General features: G+C 39.6%; 2 protein-coding genes across 6 annotated transcripts in view; one reads left to right on the top strand and one right to left on the bottom strand.

Moving 5' to 3' along the window:
* Window positions 1-25,479, top strand: part of LOC147314283 (uncharacterized) — an 89,567-nt gene that overhangs the window by 39,002 nt on the left and 25,086 nt on the right. The window lies entirely within an intron of this gene.
* LOC147314284 (uncharacterized) lies at window positions 6,136-11,165 on the bottom strand. Of its 3 annotated transcripts, none has more exons than XM_086261100.1 (5): window positions 11,038-11,165; window positions 8,748-8,799; window positions 7,746-7,907; window positions 7,417-7,512; window positions 6,136-7,241 (listed from the first exon to the last, which is right to left on the bottom strand). In XM_086261100.1, exons 3-5 carry the CDS (start codon window positions 7,857-7,859, stop codon window positions 7,002-7,004), a joined length of 450 nt encoding a protein of 149 aa, XP_086117226.1. In that variant the 5' UTR covers window positions 7,860-7,907; window positions 8,748-8,799; window positions 11,038-11,165; the 3' UTR covers window positions 6,136-7,001. The 3 variants fall into 3 exon arrangements, with proteins under 3 accessions (XP_086117226.1, XP_086117225.1, XP_086117224.1); XM_086261099.1 differs by having other exon boundaries at window positions 7,746-7,901; XM_086261098.1 differs by having other exon boundaries at window positions 7,746-8,799.

Here is a 25,479-nt window from a genome sequence, read left to right as displayed (position 1 = left end):
CCCTGATGGTAGACCATTTACCAGCAGATTGTTTTAGACTTGGCTCTTCCCCAGCAAGTTGGGAAGAACTCTATCGCTCCTCTCAGGAAAGATCAGCTGCAAATTTTTGAACATTTTTAGGAAGTGAAGCAAGACTGTGAGGTTGGGCAAAAAAAACGTAAGCGCCACTACTCTATAAGCATGATCCCTTGCCAAATTCAGGCTCTGGGCAATAGCCTTGCTCCCTGCCTTTCTTCATCCCATTTTCTCCCATGGTGAGGGAATTTCCACATCACAGTAATTCTACTAAACATAATTACACTGCTTGTTTATAGCGTATTTTAACTTTGACAAAAGCATCCCTGGAAGAATTAGTACAATTATGTTGGGATGACTTCTCTTTTAACATGCGTTTTCTCTCTTGGGTAAACGCATTGTTTGAATGTTGGGTTGCACTCACTGGATACTGTTAAATTCTTTTCAAGTACCTGTTTTGGCAAAAAGAGAGAAAGAGACGTGAAACATTAGTGAGGAGCAGAGTAGGTTTGTGTGCGTGTGAACCTGGTTTTCCTTTTGTGCAAGAGCAAGTCTGTGTGTCGAGTGTATGCCTGTGCAGTTGTAAGCATTTTTATGTGTCACAGTTCAGCAGCAGACAAGTGGAGACAAGCATTAAACGCCCTCTTCCTCTACTAATCAGGGATTAGACAGTGTTAAAGAGCATAAGAGAGAACCATAAAACAAATGTGTGTGAAAGAGACTGTTGAAAACGCCTATGAGGAAAGGAAATGAATGGCTGTCTGATGTTTTGTCTTAGGCATTTGATAGTGCCAGTGTTTGATTTCCTGCAATTTCTCAGTTATTACGAGTTTCATTTCCATTTTGACTATTCGTTTCAGCCAGTGACCATCAGAAACGTTGCATAAGTGTTTTGAAACAAACGAAAAAGAAAATAGTAAAGCAAAGAATTTTTTTGATAACTCTCACCTTTTTTTAAACTACATGTTTATGAACATCAAACAATGTCATCAGATCAAAGAAACTTAAAGAAAAACAATACTGCCATTTATTAGAGACTGCTTGAAAAACTGACAGTGGCAATTAGACAATGCACACTTTAATTATTGTAAGAAATAACGCATTGCACAGATATAATGCAAATGAAAAGCATTTACCTCAATTGATTTAAATGGATAACGTAAACTTTTATTTGACTCTTCCTCAAGGGTAGTCAGTGTTGTTGCGTAGTGAACTGTCGAGTCCTCCAAAACTAACATTGTCCTCAGTAACTATTTCATCAACTGATTTGCTGTTAGAAGAACACAGAAAGGTTTTTTTCTCTCTCAATCTTCTGATTATGGTAGCCGCAGAGAGTGTGCTGTGACTGGGTTGTACTCTTTGTCCTTCTTACCTCATTGCCATTCCATGGATGAGATCGTTATCTATCACAGTTGCTTGAATTTTATCTGCAATTACTATTATTGGTCTTGCTCTTCTTGTTGCCCTCTTTCTCCTCATCAAAATTCACATGCACTCCTACATGCTTATATTAATCTCATCATCCTCCTGTCCCCCAGATGGTTTCCATCCATTTTTGTACTAAACTTCAACTTTCTGGTGCTGCCTGTGCACTCTGAACTAGTATATATTGGTTTAATTGCATCATTGCCAACAGGTGTGAACACTTTTGCATCATTTTGTGTAAGCAGTGACAGCTGTGCTGTAATTGTGTTTAACTTATGCCACCTGTGGTTACCAATGTGCATCACAAGTGTGGCACAGTGAAAATGTGTTTTAGCGAGTGAGACTTTGTTTAAAGTTTTGCAGAAAGAGTAAATTAGATCTGCAAATTGCATCTAAGTAGATGAAAGCTGTCAAGGTTTGCCAAAGGGAGCGACTGATTCAATAAATGGGTTCACAGCATTGAGAACTGGCTTCAGAGAATGGTATCTGCTGTTTTATCAGTATGGCTGCTGTATCCATTTTTATGAGAGCACAGTTTAAAGTCAAAAAAGTAGTGTACATGAAATTGTAGTAAAGCAACCAACTGCAACGGTCAATCAGCTACAAGCAAGTGAAAATTTCCAGTGAATTACTTTGCAACAAGAATGATTGAGTATAGTCTTTAAAATGCATTCACGAAAAAATGTTTCAAATGTTTTTTGCACAGTAGCCCAACTTGGTACTGGCAAAGTCAAATGATACACTTTTCTTAAAAACACATGAATGCCAAACACCAGTTCTCAACTGTCTCAGGTGGAGAGGAACAACATTGCACATGCTAAGTGGGTTAAAATGCCTGAAAGCCAGCATGTGCTGGCTGAGCAACTTTTACTGGAAATTAATGAGGTGCCATCTTGAAACGCAGTAACAAGTTCTCTTGTTATGTCTTCAGAGTCTTAAAAAGAGCTGTGTAGTGTCCTGCCATCTCAAAGAGCCATAAAACTTGTGGATGTTTCACTCACACCAGTTAAAAAGGATAATATTTCATTGTCTCACCAATACTTGAGGCAACACACCCACACCAAAGCAGCCACTTGTGTTCTCTTTTTGTTTTTTTTAAACTCAGTGCTATTTTTGGTCTGAAGACTTTCCCATAATATTCTCTTACTTCGAATAAATCATTCTGCCACACACACACTGCCATTCCGCTGCTGCTTCAGCGAATGCAAAACTTGGGAAGCGTATTCCACATGTGATAAGTTAATACAACTGGGAGATGGGTGCTAGCGTTTTTGTTGCACGTACATAAATAGGGATTTGATGAGAAGTGATAAAAAAGAATGAAAGAAGCAGTTTGTAGGGAAAACGTGACAGCGGGAGAGCGAGTGAGACAAAGATACATGCAGAAGAAAAAGGAGAGAAAGAGCTAGAGTTGAAGAAGGTGAGTCTTCCTGGGGATATAGGAATGATTAATGTGAAGCTGTCAGAGAGGTGGAGAGGGGAAACCACAGTGATGGGGGAAGAGTCATGGCCAGGTGCAGAGAAAAGAATATGACAGAGATAGGGGGGGGTGGGTGGGAGAGAGAGAGGGAGAGAGAGAGGGAATCAAAACGGGCTTTAGAGAGTGAGGAAAATGTGCAGAGAGAGAGAGCGGTGAAAGCATGAAAGGGGTTTTTAGGAAAGACTGCTTAGAGGGAATGAGAGGCAAAAAAAGAGGTGCAGAGTGAGTGGGAGAGGATGAAGGTGTGAAAGAGGATACAGCAGAAATTGCTGAGAAACAGAAAGGGAGGCAAAGAGAGCAATACAGAGACAGGCAGGGACACCAAGATGGAAAAAAGACACAGCGGTACCTACTAAGATGAGAGACTTGTGATAGAGTGTCTTACGGTTTCTGTATGAGAGCCTACTGTGTGTGTGTGTGTGTGTGTCTCAGAGAAGGAGAAAGAAAGAGATTAACTATCTGAGCAAAATTAACTTGTGCTTTTTTAAGGCTTTTTTTTCCCTTTAATGTTCAGCATCATAGTGTTTGAGTATGCGTGTGTGCGTGTCTGTGTGTGTGTGACACCTTACTGTTAATTAACCTGAAATTATATTGGTCTGTAACCAGCTTTAGTGTTCAGCTTCCCCTTTGACCTTGCTCTGCTTTTTTATCCCATTCTATCAAATGTAGAAACCACTTCCTAGTTGGTTCACCAGTCATGGTTTACTGTGTGTCTTTGTGTGTAGGTGTAACAAGGTGTAGCAAGGCTAGAATTTGTAGACAGGACCGTAATGGGAAACTCAGTCATAACAGCTCTATTTGTTTAGGTTCCACTCAGTAACTGATTGATTTTCTATGAGAAGAGGTGAATCCATCAATGTGTACTTTGAAGCAGTATGAACACAGGTAGGCGATGATGGTGTATGCACATACACAAAAGGTCAGTGCAAATTAAACACCTGTATTTGTTACCCTGAAGATTACTGTAATTTCATGATGACAACTGATGATGACACACGTGTCATATGTTGTTGCAATGGAGTAATGTGCTGAGCCCCAAGTGGCCAAAAAACTCTATAACTAACATGGTAACTTTTTCTTTTTTCTTTAACTTACCAGCTCAAAGTAAATGCCATTTATACAGGGTATTCATTATACAATTATAAAATGTTGTATAAAGGGCTTGCCTATAAGTCTTGCTTTCATTAAGCAGTTCTGTACATGTGACATTTATAAAATGTTCCAAGGAAATATTTTAATTGTTGTTTTAATTGGTTAAAATAAGAATGGGTTTAACTCCTTACAGCATGCTGTTTTGTGTGATGATAAGTCCAGATGAATTTCTAGTTTGATTTGTGCACACCTACATATGACTTTACTATAAATTTAAGCAAAGCTGGTCAAACAAGTCCTTCTCTCCCTCCTGGGATCAATATTTCTGCACTTTGGTTTGGTTTAATCTCATAATCCCCAGACATACATTTCACCATTCTATGTACCCTTGACATTACTGACATTAATGGCCCTCGATACACCTCATGTTCATCATTATTTGCTGTGATGTTTTAAGTGGCAACTAATAACTGGCACCTTCTGTCTGTGAGCTTCCTTCTGTGAATCACCACCTTGTCATGTTTTTTTTGTGTGTGTCCCAATAATCCCTGGGGTTATGTTGCTGGGGGCTTATGCCTCAGGTAGGGTTTCACAAGGCAAAGTGGTGATAAGCCAGACAAAGGGCAATTCACATTACACGTATGGGAAAATGAAAAACATCTAGAGACCATTTTTACTCTGCCCAGGACAGTTACTTATGCCCTGCCACTGAACTTGGCTTCAGGAGAGTGCTTGAGGGAGAGTGTCAGTTTGCTGAGCTCTAGCTTAAGGGAGCCAGCCTGGGGTCAAACCAGAAGTGACATGGGTCCACCCTTCTGTGGATTGTTGTATTCCCACAGTCACTGCCTATATGTTGGGGTTTCTTCCACTGGGCAAGAGGGTTGTCTGCACTTTTGTGCCAGATGAAAGTTCAGAGTACTAAGCTTTCTTGGAGTCACTACTTATGGTGCTGGAGGGTGCCCCACCTTGTGACTCCATTGTCACTGGTCGGAGACTTCAACATGGGCAATGGCAGTGAGACCTGGAGTGGCGTCATCAGTAGGAATGGCCTACCTGATCTTAATCTGAGTGGTGTTCTGTTTTTGGACTTTTGTGTCAACCACAGTCTATCCATAAAGAACACCTTCTTCAAGCATAAGTGAGTTCTTTTGGGCTCCTGGCACTGAGACAACCTATGTAGCAAGCTGATCCATTTTGTAGTTGTATCATCAAATCTTTGGTCATATGTTTTGGATACTTGGGTGAAGAAGAGTCCACTGACTATTACCTGGTAGTTAGATTGGGTGGTGGGAAAGACACTGGACAGGCCTGGAACATCCAAACGTATAGTGATAGTGGGCTGCCCCAGTCTGTGAGATCATCCATTTCCACCTCCAGTAGGTCTTTGACAGCATTCTGAGGACGCTGACGATGAATGGACCATGTTATGCACCGTCATTGTTGAACCAGCTGCACAGAACTGCAAGGTGGTTGCACCGAACCGAATGATGGACACTGGAAATGAAGGGAGCCATGTAGCTGAAGAAGGAGTCCTATTGGGCTTGGTTAGCTTGTGGGACTGTAGGGGAAGCTCACATCCTTTGGGAATCTCTTCAATACTTTGAGGATCTCTTCAATCCCACTTATATGCCTTTCAGAGTCTGGTGATGAAGGGGATAACTCGGCCATCACTGGGAATGAGGTCAGGTACTTAAAACTTCTCAGTGACAGGCCCCCTTGGGTGGATGATTTGCTTTAGAAGTTGTACACTGAAAAAAATGTTTTGTTCAATTTACTCAATTTTTTTATGACAAGTGGTTGCACGAAATAAATTTGTTTGAATCCAGAAATATTTTTTAAGTACACTGAATTTAATTTAAGCGAGTAAAACCAACATATATTTTTAAGCTACTTTAACTTAACTGTTGTGGATACGTCTTAGTCAAATATTATTAGTAAGTCCAACTAAGGTCGTGTTAAATGTACCAGAATAATTTGTTTCCTTTACACTTATGTCCCAAACTTATATTCAAATCAATCAAATTGTTAATTTCTCTCTATTTCAATTAAGTTAAGTTTACTTAAAAAATATTGCTTACCCTGATTTGTAGTTTTTAAAAACGTCAATAATGAAAACTACAACATTCTTTCACATCATTTATTAATGCAAAATTTGTTGCAAACAGAATAAGAATCCACATCTCTAAGGGAAATTGCTGCAATTTGTATAATACAAATTACAAAACTTTTGCCTATGAACTAGTAGCTTTAAAAAGCTGTATTCAAACAAAACAGAAACAACAGACAAGAGAAATGTTAACCAATGTTTCTCTTCCTCTAAAAAAGAAAAAAAAAAACAAACTCCTTACATAAAAGAATAAAACACTACCAGCAGTATAATGTATCACAATTAGAAACTGATGCATCCACAAACTAACCAGTTTCAGACTTGCTGTTCTGCGATCCATATTTAGAAATTGCATTTTAATAAGGTAATTAGACTTAAAATTAAACTTGTGTTTTCCTTACTGCTTATTGACCACTGTCTTTCCATTCTAGTCCTTCCTTGAAGATTCTGAATGTTTTACATATTTTCTGACCTAACATACTCGCTTCAAAACAATTAATAGTCTTTAAAGTGTTACCAGTGTGCTGCAGTGTGGTAATCATGAATGGGTTTTTTTTATCCGGTTGAGTTAACACTGATTATACGCAGGGCAGCAGCTATAACTGAATAATTACAAAGTTGCTCTTCAAGCTACTCAAATGTACCACACGTGAAACATTCATTATTGAAAGTTAAAATGTTCAATCGAAACATAACACAGAACAAATGATGGTTGTACAAGAGTTTCACTCCTATTCACAAGAGCACCAGTCATTGGTAATTTACATAACAGCATTCTCTTGATGTGTTATTTTAGAAATCTTCCTATCCAGTAGCAATTTTGTTCTTCAGCCCAAAGACTTTGGGGGAGAGCTTTTCACCATCGAATCCCATCAACACTTTCTAAATGAATTCATAATAGTCCTTCAATTCCTTGGGGAAGGCTAGGTTTAGTGCATAGATTACTCCAAGCATCAATGCACAAGCTTGCGCCAGAGATCCAATGTTGTCCATGACTATCTCCCCTTCAACAAATATTCCAATGTCATCATAATGTCCATTTTGTCCATCCTCCCTGTTGATGACATAAATGCCCATGGTGTGCTTCTTCAGGTCTCTCTGGATATCATCTCCTTCAATGTCCTAAACATTTAATAAAAAGGTAAAAGAAAAAACAATTAACTCTACAATTAAATTCCAATCTAGTCGTTTGTGTGTGTGTGTGTGTGTGTGTGTGTGTGTAATACACACACACACAGATATCTATCTAAAAAGTGTGTGTATAGATGACTTGCTTACAATGACTTAAATGACTTACAAAGAACTCCCGAATAAGGCTTCCGTCCTCTTCACCAAGGTAGAGGCAAAGTGCCCTGAGAACTGCTTCCCTTTTCACTTTAACATCACTTTCAGCCTGTTTAAAGAGAGTTGCTGATTAAACCAATTTGGAAAAAAGAACAATGTCTGACATTCGCAATAAGTAAATTTTATCATATGTCAGTTCAAACATAGTAAATAAAATTTATATATGAAATTTCAAAATTTAGATTGCTTGGCTGGTCACCTAAAACGGCTTATTGGACTCACCAGTGACCTGCCACTTAAGACAAAAGAAATCCAAATAGAATTTGCAATATTCAGATTTACCTCTTGCATGATCTGCAAGTGGTGGGCAAGTTTCTGCCCAGAAACACCGCCCTTCTTCTGGAAAACTGTCATCAACTGAGGTGTAATTCTGTCTAACTGTGCCGCGAAGGTCATCTCCAGTTGAAGTGTTGTAATACACTGGAATTCAGCATTTACCTGTATCTCACACACACACACACACACACACACACACACACACACACACACACACACAGAAAAAAAGAAGACTGGTGCTTAATCATTGGTATGATTATTTTGTTACTTCTTCATTAAATGCTACAATGCAATTGCCATCACTTCATAAAGCATGATTATCATATGGGTTAGTATACAGTGCATGAAGGATGTTACTACTGTTAATCAAAGAAGAAATGAATGGCATCAGTCCATTTAACGGGTTTAAAGGGTTTTAAAAAGCAGATATTTGTCTGTTTCAGGTGGTTGGCAACACATTTTCCTGTGCTCTTTGTCCACTGGTGGGAGTGTCTCACCTGTGAGGTCAGCGGGGCAGAACTCTGCCATCAGCAACAGAGAGCAGAGAAAATTTAGATGTGCAACTAAAAACATGCTTGCCATGTAAGCCCCAAACATCTCTGAAATTGCTCTGCAAACTTCAGAGTACTTATACTTCAGGAGTCCTGTGGGTACCGTAAAGACTCATGTATGCAAACAAACCACATTTTTTTTTGCAATCTGATCCTTTTTCTCTTGGCTGTTTCCTTCAGGGATCACCACAGTGAATGATCCACGTCCATCTAACCCTATGCTCTGCATCCTCTTAACTCACAAGAACTAAATTCCTGTTTTTCATTTCACTTTCGCAAGTTTTTTTTTTTCTTTTGTCCTGGATAAAAGAAATTTAATCATATATATTAATTGATATTAATTAATATCAATATTAATAATCACAAGAACCCTTAAGATGAGATAGATAAACTTGTCCCTGCAATACTGTGACAAATACTGTTGTGATAAATATGTAAGGAATTTGCATGTACTTACCAAAATAACACCATCTTCTTGAATAAACAGTAACACATAAGGGGAAGAAAATCTGCCAGAAAAGGAAGACAAATAAAAAAAAAAAAACTTTAGAAAGACAAACAATTACCGTTTCCAAGCCATTAGTGCATTACTTCATGATACTCCCTTGTAACAAAACAAATCTTACTTGTGCCTCTGTGCAAACTACAGATGGCACGATACCACTTTTTTATGTCCGATACCGATATCATAAATTTGATTATCTGCCGATGCCGATATGAATCCGATATAGTGTATTTTATAATAAATAAAACTGTTTTTATAAATATTTTGCTGCATTTTGTATAAGTTCATACTCAGTTTTAAAAACAAAACATTAAAGCTATTCTGTTATACCTGTATGCAAAAAATACACTGCACCCAAAATATTTTATACTTCAGCAATACTGATCAACCTAAAAAACTTACACCATCCTCCTTATTCAGGTATTCTAAACAGTACATAGAAATATTAAACTAACTAATAGGACTGCCAACTCCCAGCAAAAATATTAGGAAACCACCCCGCACCCTTCGCCTGATAATGCTTAATTGACGTAATCTACTTTAATGCACAGAAATCAATTATTTTTCTATAATAATTTGATTCAACATTTTTCTTCAATACAGTTGCAGACAGCGCAGACAGCGTACCTTCCCAAAGGAAAAAGTGCTATATGTACTACTATTACTAGGGCATATATTAGACTTAATATTTACTACATACAATAATGGATCTCTATACATTTAACCAGATCACCACTTTGGTAGTAAGATTTAGAATAATTATTTATTAAAAGCTAGACATTTTAAATGAGAATAAGAAAGAAAATTATGTCTTTGTGTCTCCCTTTCCCTGTTAATGCCCTACCTGGCCCCCTGGCAAAACTTTGCTAGATCCGCCCCTGCACAGTTACCAGATGTCAGCTACATAGAAAAGGATCCTGGTGTTATTTGTCTCTCATAAACAGTTCATAACTTCCCTTCAACTCATTCATGTGACCTAAAATGTAAACCTGTTTCTTCATTACCTGTTCAGCTCTAATGATTCAGTAAAAACTTCTCCTGGTTTCACCTTCATGTTTCCTTCTCACCACATATCCAAACTATCATGACCAGCAGCTATTACGGCTGTGGCTCCAGAAAACATAAGCGGATACTAGAAGTAATATTAAAAAAATTCTAGTAACAGCTTATCAAGCTTAAACGTGCTGCTGTTGTTTATCTGCCGTTTTCCTCTTTCTAGCGCAAACTGGGTGACTAACAAATGAGAGAGACTAGCGACAGAAAAGCCGATCACCTGATAATCGATCAGTTTCATGATTGAAGTAGCAACAGGAGAGGGAGGGGGGAGAATGAGGGAAGAAGTTTTAGCTGTTCAGCATGAAGACACCGAATAACTCCAGCTTTGTGTCTTTTTTCATTCTAGCTGAAGTATAAAACAAATCGCTTCCTTTCCCCCTCAATACAAAACTCCGACAGCCAGTCCAGCTGTGGCTCCATACATCGGTTGTTAAGCTCAACATGGAAATACTATGCAAACATAAAGAGATGAACTTACACACTTGCTTTACTTCTCTGTGTTAGTTTTCTCTGAGATTAAATGCAGCGGTTTGGAAGCACGTAGCGAGGCTTTAAATGCTAAACCAGACCGCTGACAGGTCTTGCACTCAACAGCTCTATCAAGTGAAGCAACTTCTTTTCTGAGTTAATTTCAGTTCTGACAAACCTCACTCTCAGTGCCTTTTGATCTCACATTTTTGGCAACCACTGAGTTATTCTCCTCCACAGTTTACAACCATTATTTTTTTCTGCACAAAAGACGTTGTGCAACGCCAATCCTACTTATTTCCTACTGCACCCCTGACTGTGCAGGTGCGTTCAGAAGCCCCCTCCCCCGCCCGACTATTCCTTAATGCCAATGTTGTGGCGGGAGGGACGATTTCTCCACTTAAAACTGCAGGCGACTGTACAGTGAACTTTACAGCTAACTACAGAGAAATTGCCTCGTTCCATAATTTGTTAGTACAAAGTATGCCACAAGAACTAAGCTAAAAACATATGACATTTTAACGCATCAATACAATTACTCTTTTAATAGAGCAGTAGCTAATAGAGCACATAGCTAGCTTAAGTCAAATTCATGACAAAGTTCAGAGGTGTACAACTACTTAGACTTCTTTCTCCATGTGCACACGTCTTAAAGAGTCAACATGCTTTGACTGAGGTAAAAAAATAAAACAAAAACGACCGTAAAAGGTTTACTTACCGAAGCTAGACCACCTTTATATGAAGTTGTGCGATTAACTTGAGCCCGCTTGCAGCACACAAAGAGTCCGCTTCTTCAGTCCGCGTGCAAAATGGTGGCCTGTCCTAACGCATGCGCAAAATGGCCCAGCAGGAGGCTATGAAAAACATACTTAAGCATTTTGAGCTACATTTAATTAACTAAAATTTATTGGATTAAAACGCAGGGAATGTATTCTGGAGTTACTCGAATTATATATGTAGACAGGAATTACTCATTTGAATTGAAAAGATATACCAAAATATAATATGCTATATTTAAAAGGAGACAATATCACTTTTTTCAGTGTAGGGCTGTCTTGGTTGACACACCTCTACAATGTCATGGGGTATCTGGCTTATTGTGTTGAATTTCGCAAGAGTTTCCCTGTCATTAATTCTGTTTATAATATTTATGGACAGAATTTCTAACTAGAGGCAGGTGGTGTAAGTAGGTGTCCTCAGGATCTTGTCTCTGCTTTTTACACATGGTGGTGGTCACCAGCTTGAACTGAAGTGGTTCATATATGAGTGTGAAGCAGCAGGAATGAGAATAAGCACCTCCAAATCTGAGATAATGGTTCTTAGTAGGAAAAGGGTGGAGTGCCCACTCCAGGGAGAAGGACAGCCTCAATACACAATGAGAAGTTCAGTCATTCAGAGGGACTCAGAGTAGAGCTGCTACTCTCCTGCATTGAAAGCAGCCAGTTGACAGGGTTCAGGAATCTGATTAGGGAGCCTCCTGGGCAAGGTGTTCTGAGCATATCCTACTAGGAGGAGGCCCTAGGGTAAACCCTGTACACGCTAGAGAGATTATGTCTCTCAGCTGACTGGGAATACCTCTGTATTCTCGTGTATGAGCTGAAGTAATTGGTTAGGGAGAGGGAGGGCTGGGCTTCTCTGTTTAGGCCACTGCTCCAGCAACTCGGCCCTGGATAAGCAATAGAAGATGGATTAATGCAGTGGTTCCCAAACTTTTTTTGCTAGGCCCCCTTTGTTTTACAAGAAAAATGCCCCCCCCCGCACGTGCACGCACACATGCACACGCACAAACACATCCTCCAACCACACACACCCTTATTTTGCTCCATTGCTGTTTATTTCACAACTCAAACATTTAGAATACAATTAAGCAAATACAAGTAATCTGCAATAAATTACAGGTAGTAATAAAATAAACTACTAACTCTTTTATGCTACATCCACATCTACACAAGTATTTTTGACAACGCAGCTGTTTCGTCCACACGTAAACGGTGTTTCGAATCACCAAAAACAAAGATTTTTTAAAACTCCTTTTTTACGTTTACGTGTGGACGAGGAATACAGAGTTCGTCATGCAACGTCAAAGGTATGTGCCTTTTTCCATGTCACGCTGTCTGCCACATTATTGTTTACATGAGATGAATTGCAGAATGGCAGATAGAGACAAAATACTGTTAATCTGACTATCTACGGTTTTTACAGGCTTACATACACACACGCAGCTACTGTCCCTCTAGAAAGGCTGAGGCGTCACGGTGCGATTATTTTACGTGTAGTTGTTTTTTTTTTTCCTGTGTAATAATATTCAGCATTGCTATCAATTCATTTTCAAAAAATGCCTCTCTGTGCAAAATAGGTTTAAAAACATAAACAACTGTGAGATACTGTTAGTCCGTGATTTAGACAGGGGGAACAAATCATGGCAGGATCAGCCTGATGTTATTTGTATCCCACTGTAACTTTACTGTATAAAGAGCTAACATCTCCAAAATGTCAGGAGTAGTTAGTCATTAAACAAGTGTTTGAACTAAAAATCAAGAATGTGGGATACTGTTTGTCCGTGATTTGAAGAGCCCAGCGAAAACCAATTCTGCAGGGGAGACCTACCTTGGCACTTGTGCAGGTGAAGCCAAAGGGAAGATATGCTTCACCATATTTTCTAGTCTTTGGCTTAGAATGAAGTTGGTTTGGAAACATATTCAGCTATGCTTCATCTCCTGCTTTGCATTTCTGTGGGCGCCCTGTGCTAGCAGTGTCCAAACGTTTTGTCCCCCCCCCCCCCCCCCCTTTTTCATACCACGCCCCCCTGCAATGGGGGCGGGCACCACACTTTGGGAAGGTCTGGAATAATGGATGGATGTACAGGTAGTGCTGTATGACTCTGAATCCAAATCCAAAATAGTCCATAGTCAATTCAATTTTATTTATATAGCGCCAAATCACAACATAAGTCGCCTCAAGGCGCTTCATAGATACAGAGAAAAAAACCCAACAATCATATGACCCCCTATGAGCAAGCACTTTGGCAACAGTGGGAAGGAAAAACTCCCTTTTAACAGGAGGAAACCTCTGGCAGAACCAGGCTCAGGGAGGGGCGGCCATCTGCTGCGACCGGTTGGGAAGACAGGATAAAAGACATGCTGTGGAAGAGAGACAGGTTAATAACAGATATGATTCAATGCAGAGAGGTCTGTTAATACATAGTGAGTGAGAAAGGTGACTGGAAAGGAAAAACTCAATGCATCATGGGAATCCCCCGGCAGCCTATGTCTATTGCAGCATAACTAAGGGAGGATTCAGGGTCACCTGGTCCAGCCCTAACTATATGCTTTAGCAAAAAGGAAAGTTTTAAGCCTAATCTTAAAAGCAGAGATAGTGTCTGTCTCCCGAATCCAAACTGGAAGCTGGTTCCACAGAAGAGGGGCCTGAAAACTGAAGGGTCTCCCTCCCATTCTACTTTTAAATACTCTAGGAACAACAAGTAGGCATGCAGTGCGAGAGCGAAGTGCTCTAATAGGGTGATATGGTACTACAAGGTCATTGAGATAAGATGGGGCCTGATTATTTAAGACCTTGTATGTGAGGAGCAGGATTTTGAATTAAATTCTGGATTTAACAGGAAGCCAATGAAGGGAAGCCAAAACAGGAGAAATATGCTCTCTCTTTCTAGTCCCTGTCAGTACTCTTGCTGCAGCATTTTGGATTAGCTGAAGGCTTTTCAGTGAGTTTTTTGGACATCCTGATAATAATGAATTACAGTAGTCCAGCCTGGAAGTAATAAATGCATGAACTAGTTTTTCAGCGTCACTCTGAGACAGGATATTTCTAATATTCATCCAACTAGGCCTGAATGCAGTCCCTTTGCAGTTTGTGTTTTTAAATCCCTGTAGGATTGCAACCTAATAACTTATATCAATAATTAGTTTTGCAAAGAAGGAGATCCACTTGCATATAATGTATTGAACAGGTCCCAGTCCGCAGTTTCCTTTCAGTAAAGGGTTTGCAGAAGTCATGTACAAAGCACATGCAACAACAAAAACGTTATAATCCAGACACATGCTTCGTCAACCTAATCAGCTAATCAAAGCACTTCCTATGTCGGAATAATCGTCATCACTTTGTCAGCATGAACTATCACATGGTTTAATGTGCACCATTGTCTGCTTGTAAAAACAACACTGCTTATTGACAGAAAAGTTCAGGATATCCTCAACAAGTCACATTACGATCACCGTCAGCAGGCAGAAGTGAGCTTCATTGACTCAACAACCTCTATGAGACCCCTTTCACAAATTTTTACAGCCTCTTCAAGAATAAATACACATGGATGCTTCACATCTGGCACTTTGACAGGTGAGGTAAACAGCAGACTGACAGTTTACACTTAGGAAGATGAGGTGACTCAGTGATAAGAAGGTAAAATACTGCGAAATAAGCAGCCACATATCAATTTTTTATGCCTTATTTATTGTTGAGTGTTCAAATACATTAAAATGTAGTGTGTACACAAATGTTTGTAGGCAAACTGCAGTAGAAGCTTGCCAGCTGTCCACGGCTGGCAAAGCAGCCGGCTGAAAAAGGTCTTCATACTTTTATATGATGAGCTGGGAGTGACTTACTGTGGCATACAGGCCATTACAGAACTCAGCCTAAAGGACACCATTGACTTTAACAAAACCAAATTAGGGTGCACAAGGAGTGAAAACAGACTACTTTTCATTCACTATAAAATATGTGAGATACACTTTCAACAAATAAGACCTGACTTTTGTTAGGCAATTATAAAATCAGAAGTTATATTACTGCTGTAATCGTATCTTCCCATAAGAACAATAAAGTGCACTGAAGTGATCTGCAAATGCTGAACTGCCATATAGGTGACCGTCTGCCCCAAGAGTTTTGAATTTTATTCATTTGAAACTGTAAAATCATTTTTATGACATTTCCATTTTCCTGTATATTATGCAGCAGATGGAGATGGAAAATATGGAAAATAAAGACAAAAAAGCGACACACACTGTAAGCAAGAAGTGAATTGTTACTAGTTGTTTTGCTGGAGAGTTTACACTAAAAGAAATCAGTATGTGAGTTTTGCATCACCTAATAATAAAATTTAAAAAAATAACAGTTATTTTATGTACAGCTTTGGTAGGAAATAATTCAAATTATTATTATAAGTTAAAACACAAACAAACAAATGCCTTAGTGGAAAAAGTCCCCTTTCGGACAAGAACTATGCCAGTGGGCCAGGAGATCGACACATTTTTATGTCATTAATGATCATCTATGCAATGCAGTTAAAAGAATATACACTGTTTTATTTTCTTCTGTATTAGGAACTTATTTATTCACAACACCTGGTACAACATGGTGCCAGAGAGTCTCAGTAGCTTTTTATAAGCCTCTGAAGCTAAAAATGTAAGTTGCACTGAAACAGAGTGAATCTGCAGCTCTGTGTGTCAGAGGTACCAAAGGACCATCTGTCTATCTATCTTCTGTCTGCTTCTCTCTCTCCATCCCCCTTCCCATACTTCAGTTCACACTTTCTCCCTCACTCCCATTATCTCAGTGCAGAGTGTGTAGGTGGTACAGAGTACATGATGACTGATTAAATAGTACAAGCAGCCTATACTAGAGGTTTCATTAGTCATAAAAGACCAATTCGCCAACAATTAAGACCAGCTTCACTGACTTTAATGACACCACACAGACTGCATGAGCTCCACCACTTTACAAGATAAAAGGACCCCAAGACTATTAAAGAAAATATGGAAAGTGAGATGAGGTTTTAGAAGGGAGAGAGCTTTGAGGGTGAGTACAGTACATGCTTGGTGGTATGTTTCTTGCAAAATAATGTATTGTCTGTGCACACTGCGTAACGTGAAGCCAATTAGAGCAAAGCCATGCTTGGGTTGATTGAAAGGAAAAGGATATAATAGTGTTCTTGTGCAATATACTTCATTATATGCTGTTACAAGATAGGCAGTAACTTAAGCAATGCACTGCAAATGAAACTAACTATGGGGCCCAGAGCTGTTTCTTGTACCAAGCTGTAAACATGTTCCTGCTGTACATTTGGGCAATTTAGCACAGGGGCCTGTGGGTATTTCTCAAGATTGTTTCTAACTATTTAAGGAACTGCGGTGTTTGTCACTTCCATGTTGTCCGTTGTTGGAATATTAGTGCCTTAGTAAGACATATGTGTGTGACATGGCAATGGCTTGCGTTCCCAGTAAAGTTGTGCCCGTCAAAAAATCCAGTAGAGATGTTCTAAATTAATATACGTAGCTGCTCTTTGGATGGTCTAATACACTGTCTTACCCTCAGAGTTAAGTGTCTAAAGAAAACTCATCTTATCCAGTTCTATATTTTTTGATTAAAAGCAGAAAAGAAGATAATAATAATAATAATAATAATAATGGATTGCATTTATATAGCGCTTTTCAAGTCACCCAAAGCGCTTTACAGCACCACTATTCATTCACTCTCACATTCACACACTGGTGGAGGCAGCTACGGTTGTAGCCACAGCTGCCCTGGGGCAGACTGACAGAAGCGAGGCTGCCATATCGCGCCATCGGCCCCTCTGGCCCACACCAGTAGGCGGCAGGGTAAAGTGTCTTGCCCAAGGACACAACGACCAGGACAGAGAGCCCGGGAATCGAACCGGCGACCTTCCGGTTACAGATACGGATGATAAATAAAAGTAAAGATTAAAGTATTTCCAACTTTCTTAACGTCTGGATATTCATTATGAACATTATTTGGATGTCCTTGCTGGACTTTTAGCAAAGGGGACCTTGTTTGTCATAACCTTTGCGTATTTTCCTTCTGGCATTAACAACAAAGCAAGCAAACAAACAAAAAAATGGGACGTTCAAGGGGAAACAATAATACATAAAATAATTTATTTAATAATTTCTCCCTACTTCTTTGATAGTGTCTTTGGGTCTGAGCAGCATTTTCTGGATCTGTGCTTAAGGAGAAATTATGTTTGGTTGTTTTTGTTATTATGATTAGTTTTTATTATCACATTACATCCATAATCTAAACAGGTAATCTCACTGACATTGAGATCTCTCTTTCATTCTCTTTCATTGGCAGCAGTGTACTTATATACAGTCTTTTTCAAGTCGAGTGTGAATAACGAGGTACAGCTAATGTTAATATGTCCGGTGACCTGACACTGTAAGTTAGTAAGCAATCTTTGTGGTAGAGTTTTGTAAATAGACACCATATATGTCTTCTCTCTTTGATTCAATTGGAAGGATACACCTTTAAACAGAAGATGCAATGATGAGTAAGACACGAATTGCCTGTAATGAATCGTAATGCACTTTGATACACAAAATCAACACCTGACTACAAAAGTTGTGTGATATATGCAATAGAGCTGGGAGTATAGATTTGATTGACACCAGTGCTAGTGTCATTAACACCCTAGGGAAAAAGGTTGTCCCCTGGATGTCCTTGTATAATTTCCTACTTGCCAGTATTTGAAAAAGGTTCCAAAACTGGATTGCTGTCTCTTGTCTCAGAGTCTTAAGGCATCATGTTCTCCCTCATCTGCTCCTGTTATACACTGATGGCTCTTGAAGTTATGTGGTACAGTGTGGAATGTGAGAATTTTAGACACGCTGGCCCTCCTAATTTAGCATGCAGGACCTGAGGAACAATGCCTTTCGATTAGACCCAGTTTTGTAGGAGAGGGAATGACATTGATTGGCCGAGGGAATGGGGATTGACATTGATTGGTCCCGGCTTGTTTGTGCGGGCAGGAAGTGATTTGCATAATGCAGACATTTGCAGTCTGCTGAGGCTCTGTACGTGGTAAAGGAGGCCAGAATATAAAAATCTGGACTTAACAGCAGAAAAAGGGCACGACTGAGATGAATGCACTGTTGTCTTCTTTTATGCACATATAAGCTCATTATATTTTTGGTCAGTTTCACAACTTATAAGGACAGAAAAGGACTTGTTGAATTATTCAGGGGGTCTGGTAACTGCAAATAGAGACAGATAAACAGGACAGAAGGAGGTGAACAGAAACGGCTTTTCCTATATATTGAAAGCAGCCAGTTGACAGGGTGTGTGTGTGTATATATATATATATATATATATATATTTGTCATAAGGCCAAGATGAAGGAAAAACCAAAAATGATATTTTTATGAGTGAGAAACAAGGGGACAGTAATAAAGAGTAAGGGGCGGTGCAAGGCAAAGAAGGGGAGAAGGGGAAGAGAAAATCAAGAGAGGAGAAAATAAAAGTTAGAGAAGAAGACAGGGAAGAAAAGGTAGCAGACACCAGAGAGAACAGGGAGAGTGCTGTGTCTCTTGGTTGTCTTTGTTTATGGTGACAGGGACAGGTGGAGGCTGACAGCAGGACCTTTACAGACAGCCAGTTAAATAAAGAGGGGATGGAGGGATGGAAATGAGCTGAAAGAGAGGAACAAAAGAAGAAGGGAGACGCGGAGACTAAATGCCAGTCCCCAAATGGCTGCCAACCCTTCTGTTTTCTTCCGGCTCAGAGTTGTAGTGCCATGTGGTTGATCAGCTGCATAGATCAAACTGCTACAATTATTTGACCACCCCTTTGTCTGTTCAGTTTAAGCATTACCTTTTGATTATGGTGTCAACAGTGCAGGGGCATCATGGTTGCCTTGTTCCCTGGATGATTAATTGGAATAAATTTGATGATCCTCCAACTTCTCATCTACAGCCATCACTAAGTCAGTGTTTTAATTAAAGCTGTGTTTTATGCCTAAATGACGGCAAGGCTGTAGACATTCTATCTCTCCAGCTTTACTTTATGTTCAGTGCTAATTTGGAAATAGTAAGCCAACTTAGTAAACTGAGTTTGCCAGAGTTTAGTGGTGTTTACGTTAGTGTTTATCTCAAAGCATCGCCACATGAGGATGGTTATGACATGATGCCACTAGCATGGCTGCATACTTTCTTTTTAATGGAATATATGTTTGAAGGGTGCTTCAAAGTCAAAAGAGTTAAAAGAGTAAACATCTCTGTCACACATAGTCTATTTCTCACACACTTACAGATGAGCCTTTGAACCTATGGGGTATTACAGGATTGTCTCACAGTGATTACAGAGGATCAGGGTTGCAAAAGGGGGGGGGGAAATCCCCCCACAAACAAGAACAACAAAAAAGAAGAACAAAGATGCATATGCGTGTGGACATACACATGCAGGAATATCCCTCACACGCAGATAGACTCACTCGTCAAGCCAGGAACTCCAGCCACTTTGACAGGGATAATCCTGTGGCAACGAGAGAGGGTAAAGTTAGGAAGAGACAAACCCAAACCCAGAAAAGCCGATTAGAGGCTGAGGGAACAAAACCCAGGCGGTGGGAGAAGGAAGAGGAGAAACAAGTAGCAGAACACCAAAGCCAAGCCAACCCTGACACAAGAGGCTGGTTATGCCTTATAGACTGGGAGAACAGAAGGGGAGGGGGAGTGGATACAGAGCACAAGAACAGATTGTGGGGAGGGAGAAGGAGATCTACAGGGAGAAGGTAGAAAAGGTAGACGGTAGTCGGTGATGAATTTTGATAGAGAACCTTGGAGGGAGCTGGGGGGAGGATTGTGAGATCTTAGGAAATAGAGACAAAAATGACGTTTCCCATTAAATTTATAGATATTGAATATTATTGATAGGTTTGTATCATAAACCTATTTGTTGGAACGTTCAAGACAATTTAACAACACAGCAAAGCAAGACACGAGTAGGCAAAGTTCTTTATGTTTCTCGTGCACGGGAGAGAACTGGACAAACGCCGTTCCTTCGCTTGACCCCAGTTGCTCTCGTCCGCTCCCCCGTAACACTGCTCTTTTATTGAGGTTACATGAATATACATAGGTTCATTAACATATGACGTATACATACACACAAAGAGTACCTTGCCTGTGCGTTGTGTAAGTATGTGTGTGTGTGTGTGTGTGTGTGTGTGGGGGGGGGGGGGGGGGGGGGGGGGAGTCCAGCAGTTCATCTAAACAAATGGCACTTAGCGTAAAATAGATATAGATGTGTTTGCTTTACCATATATCAGCAAGAAAAGATACAACCTTGCTCATGATCCCAAGAGGTGTGTGATCTATGCCAGAACACTCTGGAGAGGAGTGAACGCACCCCCCTCTTCATGCTACACAGGGTTGTTACAGACCTCCTAGGATGAGACATTCTTTCAATCTACAAATGATTATATACTTCTAAGCATATATGAGTAGATATTTCTAAGCATAAATGACAATCAACAATATAAACCAGACAGACATCAGGCAATGCACAGCGTTCTGTGAAGCACTTTGGCATACCTGTGTTTTTTTAAATGTGCTATATAAATAAAATTGTATTGTATTGTCATAAATGGAACGAGAAAAAGGTGAAAAAAGTCAGTCCACGTAGATGCATTTGTCCTTGTCACAAAGCTACTCTATCTCTCTCTTTTTCTCTCTCGCTCTTTTTCTGAAGTCACACACACACACACACACACACACACACACACACACACACACACACACACACACACACACACACACACAGCCAGCAGAACACACATTCTCTTACTTGCTCCCTGTGCAGCTATGTTTCCACGAAAATGTTCATATATAGCCAATTTACAACAGAATATGTATTTTCCACAGCAGGGTTACATTATGTCCTTATTCATGTCCAGGGGTTTAGAGCCGCCCTTAATATCCACAGCGAGCTAGATAGGAAAAGGATAATGGCAAACAAAACAAAAACAGAAAAGAAACAAGAAAAAAAAATACCCTGCAATCTTTCAGAGACATAATGAAATAACTTCATTTTGTCTCTTTACTTCTCAGTCTTTGTCTTTTCCCTTTACTATTCCCTGTGCATTGCCTGATGTCTGTCTTTCTATTACACTGTAAGGATTGTAGAGTTGTTTTTCCAGTCAGTGATAAGGACAGGTCTGACACTGGAGGAGCCAAATGTGTTGTAAACAGGAAAACACAAAAACACATGTCTGTGCACATGTGGACACATATAAAGAAAAGACTTGATCCTATCTCTGTATAGTAAAATGGTGTGCCGATATCAGCAGCGATAGATGGATTGGGGAGCCTTATGTATGTCATGATAAGCACTGGAAACATAAACTTATAGGTAGAAAATGGAAGGGCTGGATTAGATATTCCAGCAGGCTTCTTAACCTTTCCATCACCACAGCTCCAGATGATCTACATTCAGATGATATTTGGCACCTATGGTTGCATGTAAATTTTTTCAATCTGTTCTCTGATCATTTCGATTATATTTAATGAAGGCGCTGTTACGGCATTTGCTCACTCGGTACAAACAAAATCACGTGTGACTGCAAACACATAGAGCCAAAAGAAGAGGGCTTTTTGTTGTGCTTCTAGCCCTGTCACTTCCTGATGTCCTGCTGTGATTAGATGATAAATACTGCAATTAGAAACTCTGACAGAGATAAATGTTGTTGGCCATTGTATGTTTGGGAGAATACGTGCATGTCTAAACCATCTGTGGCACTTATCACTTATCCTTAAATTGCAGGCTACAAGGGCTCAAACTAAAGAAACAAATATACAAACAATCAAGCAAACAAACAAACAAAAGTTTCTTTCAAGTACATCCCACAAGAACCTCTTTACACACTGAGGAACGTTTCTGTTAATGTTTTCCGTCTTGGCTCTTACGCGATATTATAGTCGCTTCATAAAAGTCACATTTATTACCTAAACCACATTTAGAGCAAACTGTACTAATCATTGTTTTCATACTGCAATTTATAGCACTGTGCAAAAGTTTTGAGCCATCCCCATGTCTTTATGTTTTTCTTGGAAAATGGGAAATGGATGCAGTGATTTATTGAAAATGTGCAAACAGAATTTGGATAAATCTACAAAGCGTATAAAGGAACAATTTCACAAGATGATGCCACGCTGCTTCAGTAATGTTGAGGTCCGGGCTCTGGGGAGCCTAGTCCATCGTGTGTTTGTATATGGCACGCTTTTACTGCACTGGGAGTGTGTTTCTAATTATTGTCATGCTGAAAAATGAAGCTGTTGCCAGTCAGATGTTTTTTAGATGGTACTGCATGGTGGATCAAAATCTGACAGTAGTTTTCTGAGTTTATAATTCCATCAATTATAACAAGATCTCCAATATAACTGGCTGAAATGCAGCCCCAACCAAGACAGTCCAGTTTTTACGCACATCTCAGCCTTTTCTGTTATCCTTCCTTAAGAATGGCTTCTTGACAGCCATCCTACCACTGAGACCATATCTGATGAGGCTTCAGTGAACAGTTTTACAAAATTACTTTCAGGTACTATTCATCCATTTTTATTTATTTATTGTAATTTTTTGGTAGCTCTTTTTCTGTGTCTTTTTTGGAGCTATCTTTATCTTAACAAACTGCTTTTTTATACCCTGAAGACTGCAATAGTAGCTGAATGTTAGAGGAAGAACATGCTGACGATTAAAAACTGGTGGACAGCAATTTTGTGTGTGGATGTGCAGATTTCTAATATGAGCTCATATGTATTCTTTCCTTATACTGCTCTTCCTTCTCATGTTTAATATGTGATTTTACTTCGTCATAGGTGAGCTTGCAGGTGGAATTTATAAAGGCAATAGTCAGTATGACTGTATTCTGGAAGGAGTCATGCAGGAATTGGAAAAACACTGCAAATTGAAGTGTCATAAAGATATAGAGACAGGATGTAGCTACCAAAAGCCAGGACAAATTGGCTAGCAAACAGAAACAAGCTTATCCAATGGAAATGACAGGCTAAATACATCCTAAACAGCTGCTGGGATACAGAAAACTGCATATGTATTGTGCTTGTGTTTTTATGAATGTTTGGTCAGTCTTCGATTACAATAGAAAGAGTTAAAGTTTGTGACAAAAGCTACACTATCTATTTTTTCAGCCCCTTGTGGGGAAAAGCAATTTCAGTACTAACAGTTTTAGACAATTTAGGCTGAATGAGAGCAGAGAAAACAAACAGACAGTAATATTAAGAAAAAATAGGGAAATAGAGGCAAAGCTATTTTGACGAAATAAAATTCTGAGTGTCAAAGTGGGAAAATTAAATCATGATGGTGAGGGGTATAACCAGGGAGGGTAGGGAACTTAGAAGTGGGAGGGAAAGAGTTGAGTATAAAAAGGATAGGGGGATAGACAGAGACGGAGACAGAGGAGTAAAAGTATTGATATTTCCAGCATAAACACTTGTCCTAATGGACCTGGAGAGCTGAAGCTAGAGATCGATCAGAAGACAGAAGTCTCGGCAGATGTATGGAAGGAAAATATACCTCTCACCTACTGTGAAGAGGGCATAGGAGGGGCAGAGGAATAGAGGGTGGAGATTAGGATATGACCAGACGCAGTGGGCATACAGAAAGAGGGGGCCGAGACTGAATCCTAATGCGCAAAATGTATTTTTCATGAGAGTAGAATCAATAGTGATTTGGATTTTTCTCTTTGTAGCTGGAATGAGTCAAGTCTGAGCAATCTAAGAGGTAGGCTATCTGGAAATCAGATAGCAAGGATGGAGAAGACGAGGCAAGGATGGAGAAGAGGACTGGATAAATTAGTGGATAGATGGATGGATAACTGAAAAGATAAATGACAGCAGCAGTTTATTAAAAGGAAGTTCCTGGAACTGGATGTGGGAGGAGGACAAAGTAGGGTGGCGGTGTGGGAAGGTGATGGGCGAATTGGAGGTGTACCTATGTCTTGGAGAATTTGACCTTCAATTAGGGTCATTCTGAGTCAGTCTTTACTTTCTCACAGAAAGTTTCACAGAGCATGGTTTTGCTGCAACAGGTGCTGTTATTTCTACATAAGAATGGGTTGTTTGCCTTTCCAAAGGAGGACATTAAAAAAAAACAACATTTGTGACGTCTAAGATTACTTTAGATTATGTATAGGTATCTGAACACTCTTTTGTGAAGTAAACTTTGATATTTTTTTGGCAATAAGTCTTTCTTGCTTTGGCCCAGACAGACGAGAACATAAATAAGCTTACCGCTGTTATGTTTGTGGAACTAGCAGATCATTAGCTTAAGTTTGCTTCAGTCTTAAAGCAGTTACAAACAACTAGTCTGGCTCACAGCAGAGCTAAAAAAATATGCCTGCAAGCAGCTCTAAACCTCTGAAAATGACATGTTGTGGTTTTATCTGGAGTTATGTGCTATATTTTCTTCACTCTATGTCTACTGACATCCTGGAGCTAGTTACCTCTATGAAGTTGCCAGGCAACCAACAGAAATACTAGGAAATCTTGTCATTACAGTGTAGTTGCCAAGCAATAATAGTTACATGTAACCCCCCACAAAAGGTAAAATTTTGTTTTCACAAATCTGTTTAAGTCAAATATAAATTGGAACACAATCCAGAGTGAATGTTAAGATGCTAAAAGTGATCATTCAGGTTTAGTGTGTCGCCGTGACATCACCCACACGTTTGTAATGGTGTGTTTTTGAAGCCTCAAACCATCATCATTTTAACCACCGCCATCTTTTTTTGTAATGTACAGTAGAAATAACTGAATCTGGACAAAGGGGTGGATTGTCAAATTATCAGCTAACGTTAGCATGCTTGGTTAACAAGGCAGATATATAGACTCTATGTGTGCATGGGCAGACACAGATAGCTGCAAATATTTGTTCAAATATAAAGATGAATGTACCAAAAATAGAGTGCTGTCACCTCATACCAAAGGCCTTTCTGTGTAGAATTTGTTCTCTCCGTGTCTCCTTCCTTCAGGTAATCTGACTTTTTCCTGCACTTCAAAGGCGTGTTGTAAGATTCAATGGTTTCTAAACTCCCTAGATGGATGGATTCTCCAAAAGTTAAAAGGTTCAGTTTAGTGGCTCCAGTAAGCTTGAGGCAAAGTCTAGAAAGTCAATAACATTCAGCAATTTCAAGTGACGACAGACTGGCGATGCAAAGTGGGTAGGTCCCGAGTTACACTATTCTCAACAGGAAGGAATGTGATCAATGAGAGTGAAAGGTGCTGATACATTACAGTGGTGTAAATAAATACATCTGAGGGAATCACTTCCTCTGTGGACGCCCCTTAACAGAGATATCCTGGCTATAACTGCCTATGTCAGCATCTGTTTGTCAGTCAAAGTGTCA

The sequence above is a fragment of the Aulonocara sp. 'chitande type north' Nkhata Bay genome, linkage group LG14 (assembly GCF_057382095.1).
Source record: "Aulonocara sp. 'chitande type north' Nkhata Bay isolate Kocher_YH1m ecotype deep benthic linkage group LG14, A_spYH_male_GT1.1, whole genome shotgun sequence".
Lineage (NCBI taxonomy): Eukaryota > Metazoa > Chordata > Actinopteri > Cichliformes > Cichlidae > Aulonocara > Aulonocara sp. 'chitande type north' Nkhata Bay.
Note: the sequence above shows the minus strand (reverse complement) of the source record. Positions and strands in the feature narration are given on the sequence as shown.